The sequence below is a fragment of the Acanthisitta chloris genome, unplaced genomic scaffold (genome assembly GCF_000695815.1).
Source record: "Acanthisitta chloris isolate BGI_N310 unplaced genomic scaffold, ASM69581v1 scaffold5386, whole genome shotgun sequence".
NCBI lineage: Eukaryota > Metazoa > Chordata > Aves > Passeriformes > Acanthisittidae > Acanthisitta > Acanthisitta chloris.
Genome location: NW_008676354.1, coordinates 20,285 through 29,625, shown reverse-complemented (window position 1 = coordinate 29,625; position 9,341 = coordinate 20,285). Strand labels below are relative to the sequence as shown.

Genomic DNA, 9,341 nt, shown 5'->3' with positions numbered 1-9,341 from the left:
TTTTGCAGGTATGAATTCACTGTGCTGTTTCCAGCAGATTTTGTTCTCTGTTATCAAAGCTTGTCTATGTTTGATAGGTGTAATAAAGTCCAAGCTATATCCCTGTTTTGAATTAGCATCTTAGCAAAACCTAATAGTAGATAGAAAGTAGGGCAGAAAAAAGCAATTTCCTCTCTTACCTTTGGATACGAGGGTTTGTACTAAATGAAAAAAAAAATTTAATTAAAGTTTTCAACCAATTGTACAACTTCTTCATGCCCTGTCCAACTACCCTTTTGTGTCTACATCTGAGTGATTCTGACTGTCCTCAGATTTGCATTACTTATTCCTCCTGCTCTATTAAAACCAAGCTGTGTCTTACCCATACATTTTAAGGCAAATTCCATTGGCAGTAGCAAAGGAAACAGCAAGAAGAACAAAGTTTGTAACCTGTGCTGTTTCACTGGGAAGGAAGGAGTTAACATCTGGAAGGCTCAAGGTTATGGCTAGTTTGCATAAAGCTGGATTTTGTTGCTCCCTGCTTCAGGGAGAGGAAGGTGTCTGATATGGAGCATGTCAGATACTGGGAACACTATTGAACCCTGTGGATCATAATGGCGTTGAGTTGCACGTTACCTATCGCTGCTGGTAATAATACTCTCTCTGAAAGCTGAACGCACCAGAGAAATTGATACCAGGATTTCTGCCCCTTTGCACTTTGCTAAAATATGGCAGTGTCCTCTGTTATTGTTGAGTCATATCAGAATGCATGTTAGCAAAAAATAAGGTATAGTTTTCATTATGTTTCAAGTATGGTATTTTAAATGTGACCATTTCAGTGTAGACAAATTCGTAAAATTACCCATTTCAAATACTCTTTTACAATTTGAGCTCAGAAAAGAATAGGAAGAATGTAGTTAAACCTGCAGCAAACCACATACGATCTTCTTTGCTTATTTACAGGGAATGAACTTGGAAAATTTCAGTGCACGTATATTTTTCAATATATTAGTGAAGGTGCCTTTTCAGCTAAGCTGACAGCACAGTTCCTGTGTTGTTGTACTGCTCTCTAGCTGTTTGTCTGTCAAGTTCATAGCATTTCAAACTATGTGCCTAAATTTATTCCACTGTTTGTTTTGCTGAGCCATCTAGGAGCAACTGTGTTTAAAAGCATACAGCTTTTTCTTTACATTGAGGTAGGCCAAAGAGGGCAGTCTGCTGTATCTGCGTATTCCACCATTTAATATTTTTTTTCTCACTCCATCTCTGTAGCACTGGAACTATCTCTTCCTGCATCAGGAGTGGATGTGATGGGTAGGCTCTAGGGACTATTCCTCCCCATTCCTTCCTTACTGACCAGTGGGACATGCATATTCCCAGTTAGGTGATAAGGTAGCAGTTGCTTATCTCCTGCAGCCTCTACACAGCAGGGCTGTGCTCGCCTCTAAACGTCATTCTTCCTGGATGGATTTGGTGGTGCCTGTAGGATCTGGGCTGTGACAGTGCATAAATGTGAACTTCACTATGCACATGGAGTTGACACTGCCCAAATCCAAACTGATGGACACACTAATGCTGGTTTCACATTGCTCCCATCCCTAGTGCTGTGCTTCAGGAGAAAGGGGAGGTTAGGACATCCGCCTCTGCATCACTGAAGGCATGATGGAATCACCTTCAACTCTTAGGTCCTCTCACTACTAAAGATGTAGGAAACAAAAATGGCTCTGTTGGTCTTGGAAGAGCAAGGTCGGCCCTGGCAACAGCTGTGTGTTGTTTAGTGATGTGAAGTTTACTTCAGTAAAATGTGAACAATTACTGAAACAAAGAACAGAAGCTTTTGAAGGCTCTGCACAGCTGGCTTCGCTCAGATAGCTCTGAGTCCCTCACAGCAGGCTTGCCCACGTCAGCACCTCCAAAAAAATTCACTGGGGAGTTTGCAATCCTAATTTTACAAAAAACAAGAAAGAGCAACCCACTACACTTCCTGACAGCTCCATGTTTATAACTTATATTACAGCTTGTTTTGTAAGCAAAGCATAGGCTCCTTGGCTCTCCCACCTTTGTGGAATAACATAGCTGTGATAGAGATGCATTTCTGTCTTTATTCTATATTCAGGTATCATGGGAAAATGTTGTCTGCAGCTTGATCAGGAAAAAGTAATTTGTTTCCATCTGTTTTCTGAACTAGTAGAAAATTTCTTAATTCAGATCTTTTCTTCCAACAGTTGATTCCTCAGATTTCCTCACTGGCCTGGTTTACAACAGTGGTGCCCCTGGTGCTGGTGCTGGCTGTATCTGGAGTCAAGGATGCCATAGATGATTTTGTAAGCTCTGTATTTCTGACCTGTACTTTGGAGTTTGCCCATGATTCTTTAGCACAGTTACCAAAACAAACCACTTAAAATAAACACAGCTGGTGACAGGCAGTTGGAGGACTGGTCTGTGGACAAGATGGGGTCTGACATTAGAACCCCAAATCTATAGTTCAATTCCTAAAAAGTAGATAGAATTTCCAAATTGATGAGCAGCCCAGCAGCTTCATTGACTTTCTCTGAAATTGCTCAGCATGTCTGAAAACATGGTCACCGACAGATATGTGTGGATGCAGGCATGTTCTTAGGTTTCCACTCTGGAGAACTCATCCTCTGTTATCTAACTAAATGTTGGTGGAAAAAATATTTGCTAGAAAGCAGGTGCTCAACCTACCTGTTATTTTTCAAGTGTGCCTAGCTCTGGCCAAAATCTGCTCTCAGCAGAACTAATGGTCATAGTCCTATTGACTTCACTGGGTGATGTTAGAGCTGAATTTGGCATCTGGTTTTCTCTCATTATTAAAATAATTGTGATGCTCAATGGAGCAATGACAGAATATATGTGGCCACTTTCCATGTCAGAGCAGACGAATGAATTTCTGTGGTGTTTACACACTGAGATGGGTAGAAGCAATGCTAGCTGAGTCAGAACTGTGCTAAGTGACGTGTAAGGCTCTACCCTCCTTCCCTCCAAGTGCTGTCTGTTGCTCTTTGCGTTCTAGTTATGCCCTGCATTACTAGTGTAAACATAGGCTCAACTATGACTTGGTTGTGACCCTAATCTGCCTGACCCATTCAGCCAGCTGGGTGGAAACTTTAAATGTTAATGAACTACCTTCAGCTCTTGTGTGCTTGGTTTCCTGGAAAAGCCTTTTAACATACTGATGCAATTTTCAGAATCGACATAAAAGCGACAAACACGTCAACAACCGCCCAGTGCAGGTCCTGATCAATGGCATGTAAGTCCTTCTTCTTTGTGCTGTAATTCTGACTGGGAAGAGCATTTCATTAGCAATATTTTACATTTTTTTAATGTGTGATTCCCAAGGATCACTAAACAATTTAAAACCGAATTGTGTTTCACACCACTAGTTCATCAAGCATTTTTGGACTATGTGTCTGTTTAAATGAGCTCAAGACACAGTACCACAATCTGTGCAGATATTGTGGCTGTGACCTTGCACTGGTAAAAAGTAAACTCTTTCTGTTCCTAGATATATATGTTTAAGTAAGCAGTATTTCAAGAGTCTTGTACAAGCAAAGCTATCTTCTATGTTCATTTATGCTCATAGCATTTCTTTTGCATGAAGCAAACCCGGCATTATCCACAAGTAATTTCACATTAAGAAGCAGGAGTAGCCCCCTCATACATGTCATAATACTTTGCAACGTACTCAAAACATTCCAGATGTGTGCTTTGGACATTGCACTGCTAGCACTGTAGTCTTCTGCAGAAAAAATAGCAGCGGCTTTGGCTTTAATGGCAGATATTTGTGCTGTTTACTTGCAGCTCCATGGATTCCAACTGCGCGTAGGACACAGCTGTAGACAGCTGTGAAGTCTCTGGTGACTTTTTTTCCATACTATAGTTAGTAGTATGTTGTGTAAACTCCCAACAGATGATCAACAGTTAAAAATATAACTGGAAACTCAAGAATAGGAACATCATTTTTGTGCTTTCTGCTAAATAAACCAGTTCCTTAGTATACCATGTATGAGTTACTGTGTCTAGCAAACACACATCGAAATAGAAATTTTATAATATGTTGCCTTTTTCAAAAACTGGAAGCCTCAGTTCCTGCCCAGCCCTGACCAACATTGAAAAAGCAAGGCTGAGCTGACTTCGAACTTGAGTACCAGTGCTGTTTTGAAATAGCTCTTGATATTTCTCACCTCTAGATTTCGCACATACAGCTATCATGACTTACTTATGTTGGTGCTTACTGTTTAGCTGCCTGCCTGAAAGCACTTCTGGCTTAGTACTAGGAAGACGCAGCACAGATAGACATATGCACAGCCAAAGCACCTACACTGACCTTTCTGAGAGCTGGTTGCTGTGGCCCTTAATGCCACATAGAAAACCCAACACAGTCAGCAATTTTCCCAGGTGCTTCAGAAATCTTACACATGATAAGAGAGACAATGTGGCCCTTTAAGAGAGGGAGGGGAGTAGTCAGTCCAGAGACAAGGACAGTGCACATGGACTGTGCTGCAATTGTGGGGCTTGGTCTCAACCTGGCACCCCAACCATTGCTTTTACTGCCTGCTTTTTCCTCCTTTTTCCTGCCTTTTTGTGTGTGGGGGGGTGGGTTTTTTCGGCTGGTTGGTTGGGATTTTTTGTTTGTTTTTGTATTGTGGTGGTTCCTTTGCTTAGCATGAATCAGCCACATCATGGCAGGCCCTGCTCTGTCTTATCAACATCCCACATCCTGATGGCACCTACAGTCCGGCTTCAGGAGCAGAGCTGAGTACCCTACTTTCCCAAGTGATGTTTGCTTTATGTGCCTGCTTACTAGAAGTTTCCTTGCAGGTTAAAGGATCAAAAATGGATGAATGTCCAAGTGGGGGATATAATAAAACTAGAAAACAACAACTTTGTGACGGTGAGTACTGTTTGTTTCTCTCTATCCTGATAACAATTAATTTCTGTCACTCCTATCACTCACAAGAAAATCAGTCATAGCACTGATGTGGTAGTAACCACAAGCAGCACTGCAGCGCAATGCCCACTGACTGTGTGAACTCATGCCAAGTCTGTCTGTCTGTGTTCAGGCGGATCTCCTGTTACTGTCGAGCAGTGAGCCGCACAGCCTGACTTACATCGAAACAGCTGAACTAGATGGGTAAGTGACCCTGGCTCTTGGGTGAAATCACTGCCACCACTGCAAGGTCAAACACCTCGTGTCCCTGGGTGCTGCAGGCATACCTGCAATAGCTTTGGTAGCAAGAGTTTCCTAATATGTAGAATAAACTTTGGCTAGGTATCTTGAAATAATATCTTCTGGTGGATACTTTTGCGTCTTCCAATGCAAATGTTGTGTGAGGAGGGGACTTTTCACTGACAGTTTTTCTAACACTGAGAGTTAGTTTGAGAGACATTCCTGCAATATCACAGGTCACTGGCAGAGCTTTCTGTTTCTTTAATCTCCCTAAGTCTTTTCTCTTAGACAGATTATCTGGGTGAGATAATCATTAGGAATAGCTATAGTAATCTGCTTTGTACTGCTATACCATAATACCAATGTGTGCATACTGCAAAGGCTTCCAAACGGTGCTCACTCCAGGACACAACTGGCCACAAGCCAGAGGGCTGCAACTTGTATTAATTGGAATAAAGTGGAGCTGACATCATCTTTATGACTCAATTTGCATTACCTTTTCTGCATTGCCTGGAGCTAGCATCAGCTTGAGGGACTAGACAAGACCAGAGAGTTTGAGAAATTGTGTCTCACCCAAGACCCTACAGACAGCCCTTTAGACTTTCCTTGTCTGATTTCTGCTGAAAGTGAGCTTGTAGATTTTGCACACACAAGTGCCACTTTTAGTAGGCCCTGAACAAATGCAGTGTTCTTTTCACATTGTATTTCAAACTCCCCAGCTAGCTAGTTCCAGAATTGGAGTACTCTTCAAGACCAGAATACCATGGGAGAGAAGCTCCAGAGCTCTCCAGGTATCTCTCTGATACCTTGGGGCTCAGTATGTCATGAGTGACAGGAAAGGCAGTGGGATACTCAGGGAACTGAGATGCCTGGTCTTGCACTCTGTAGAGAAACTGAGAAGATAGAGCCACGTCACCCTCTTTGGTACCATGGTGCCATGCCCAGAATTCTTATGGTCTGCCTGTCTGCAGTGGAAAGCGAGATCTATACCCTTTAGCCAGGTGAAAAGGCATATCATAACACAGTCCATCAGATATCCAAGGAATACCATCCTGAAGAGCAAAGTGTCTTTCAGGGAGAGCTTTCAGTTCACATATGACTTTCAGTTGATGTTTTTGTCTCGTGTTGTTTGTTGCAGTGAAACAAATCTAAAGGTGAAGCAGGCACTGACAGTAACTGCAGAGCTTGGAGAAGATCTTCAGAAACTTACAGAGTTCAATGGTGAGTCTAAATGGAAAATTCACTTTCCAGAGGATTTGCCCAAACTCCAGAGTCCAGAGAGTGCTTGGAATTCTTCCTTCCAGGTTGTCCCCTGTTCCTTGCTAGGACTCCTCTGGAAGCAGCACCAGCAAAACAAAATGGGCACATTGCAGTCTCTATAATAGGAATCAACAGCATATGCAGAGGAAAAGGTCCTTCTTTGCTGGCAATTCTCAGTGCTATGCTTGGCTATAACCTGAAACTGCCTTGGTGGCAATTCTCCTTTTGGATGCACACTTTTCTTTAGTATCCGTCTGTACATGGTTGAGACTGCCCACTTCAGTCCTCAGTACAAAAGTTCATGTTAACTGCACAATGGAAACCTTTTTCCAAAATCCTTGTGCTTAGTTCTGATCTTAAAATATTTTCACTCTGCACTTTTACATTGATGCAGCAATGCTAATGCATCGATTACATTTAGCTTCTGAATAGCAGCACTCTTCCAGTGCTGCTATTCAGTCCACACAGACCTGAGGACTAACTGTGCACAGGATGGGTGACTACTTCCCAGCCTGAAGCCCCACCCTGACAGCATTCCTCTGCTCTCTTGACTCTAGAATAAAGACTGCATTTAAAAATATTCGAGGGCAGATGTGGTTAACAGGCAACCTGTCCTTTCTTAGCACAGTTTTGTATATCAATATAGAATGGAATGGAATGGAATGGAATGGAATAGAATAGAATAGAATAGAATAGAAGGTCAATTCAATTTCAGTTGGAAGGGAGCTACAATGATCCTCTAGTCCAACTGCCTGACCAATTCAAGGCAGACCAAAAGCTGGCATACGATTTTAAGGGTCTTGTCCAAATGCCTCTTAAACCTGACCAGGTGGGGGCATCAATCAGCTCTTTAGGAAGCCTGTTACAATGTGTGATCACCCTCTCAGTAAAGAAATGTTTCCAAATGTCCAGTCTGAACCTCTCCTGGTGCAACTCTGAACTATTCCCATGCGTCCTGTCATTAGATACCAGGAAATTTATAGCAGCACATGCACAGAAAGGAGCCAGACCTGTCAAAACCAGAATACTCCATGCTCACAAATCATCTGCATAGAGAAGATGAGGGAACAGACCAAGTGGTGTTAGTCACGTTCTGCAGTGCCCTCCTGGCTTAGATATGAGGGCAGGATTACAGGAGGAGTGGGTATGGAAAGGGGTGGAGTGAGTGCTGCTGTCCTTGGAAACCCTCAAGGATTGCATGATCTCAGGAAATACTTTTAGATAAAGAGGAAAAATAATTTGTAAAATCGATCATTTTGGAAAAACAGATGATACCAGGACAAGTGTTGGGAATGTGGCAAGAGCATGGGACTCTCTCTGGTAGAGTTTCTTTTGCCTTCTTTGTTGAGGTTTTATGCAATAATGTGTGTGGTCTCTGCTGAGTGTCAGCTCAGTATGTCACGATTTCTCTGTAGCAATGCTGAGGTTCTGAGAGTTCTAGGTCTAGAGAAATAAGTTTTTACAGGTGCCATTAGATGCTTTATGCTAATAATCAGAGTGGCATGCCTTTATTTTCCTGAACAGGCTTCAGTGTCTATCAATTTGTAAGCAAAATATTAATCTTAAATAATTTTTCAAGCATTTTTGTGTGATACTTATCTAAGGGCACTGCATTCTTGAAATCACTTAATTTAAAAAAATGTTTTAAAATATTTTGGAAAATCTTATCAGATATTTCTTTATTTATTCTGTAAATCCCTATTTTAGTTATGTTGTAAATAAAAGTGGCCTCTTCACAATACTTAAAATGAATAAAATGTTTCCCAGGATGATTTATATTTGGCAGTGTACTAGGAAGAGTGCCTGGAATCAGACCCAGTCTTGCATTTCCCTTAGCAAACCTCTGCAGAAGTATTTAAATATTTATGTAACTCTTTATCTAATTACTTTTTAAGACAGGAAGAGAGGAAGGGGTTGAGCAGCTAATACAGGCACTCAGTGGAATGCTTAATGTGAGTTATGATGTTTGTTTGACATTGTGATGGTTCAGATAAGGAAGATGCTTGAAAAATGCTGAACTTCTTTATTTGATTTGGGGAACTGGGAGACAAGAAAGGAAACAATACTTTACAGTTACTTAGTACTTATCACATGTCAACTTGGCAGCATTTAACTCTTTCAGGTGAAATGCATTCCAAATATCTTATTGCTGTTAGTGGGAGAGGGAGACAGTAGACATGGTGCCTAGCTGTGGTGTCTTCAGATGCAGTTACTGAGGTCAGCACAGAGGTATTGGGTGAATCTCTAGAGCTTCTCACTCTTTTCTGATCAGCCACATTCGATGAATCTCTTCTGATCTCAAAACCAGCATGTCACTAACCCAGATTCACCCACTTACAGGAAAGCAGACATGGATACACAAGATGCTCACACAAACACTGTCCTAATGCAGGCACAGTGCTCTTGGTGAGAGATCATGCTCTGGATTTGGCTGGCAAGGTCTCAAAAATTACAGTGTTTCAGGTTGGAGTGCAAAGCCTCTGTTTCTTCAGTGCTTTTCAAGAGGTTGCAAGCCCAGCAGTGAGACGGGTCTGGTTACTGCAGACTTTCAGAAATGACAGGGTACAGATCTGGTTGTTGTTGGACTAAGCAGGTGATAAAATACAAGATCAACTTAGTTGTTAGTATGAATTCTCATGTCAAATTTATCTCTGAATTTCCTAATCACTTCATCTTTCCAGTCTGATGATTTTTCTGCCCTTGAGCAGAGCTATTTTTTTAATGAAAACAACATTAATTTTTTAGTTTAAAATGTGTAGTCATGAAGAATATTATGATACTTAAAACTGTGTTTTTCTCCTGGCCTTCTCTGAATTTTATTTTCACTCTCTTCAGCCCGGTGTGTTTTGCCTGAGAACAGCTGAAAGAGCTGTATTCCATTCAAATACTGGTCTATATGTAGGTATTTGGA

At 41.5% G+C, this 9,341-nt stretch overlaps 1 protein-coding gene across 1 annotated transcript in view; it reads left to right on the top strand.

Moving 5' to 3' along the window:
* The window catches only part of LOC103803528 (phospholipid-transporting ATPase ID-like), a gene marked incomplete at its 5' end in the record, with an annotated part of 39,023 nt that overhangs the window by 9,640 nt on the left and 20,042 nt on the right, over positions 1-9,341 (top strand). Inside the window, 6 exons of the mRNA XM_009076091.1 lie at positions 527-554; positions 2,205-2,303; positions 3,189-3,250; positions 4,822-4,894; positions 5,064-5,134; positions 6,309-6,391. Of these exons, the coding sequence (XP_009074339.1) occupies positions 527-554; positions 2,205-2,303; positions 3,189-3,250; positions 4,822-4,894; positions 5,064-5,134; positions 6,309-6,391 (416 nt within the window). The remainder of the gene's footprint in view (positions 1-526; positions 555-2,204; positions 2,304-3,188; positions 3,251-4,821; positions 4,895-5,063; positions 5,135-6,308; positions 6,392-9,341) is intronic.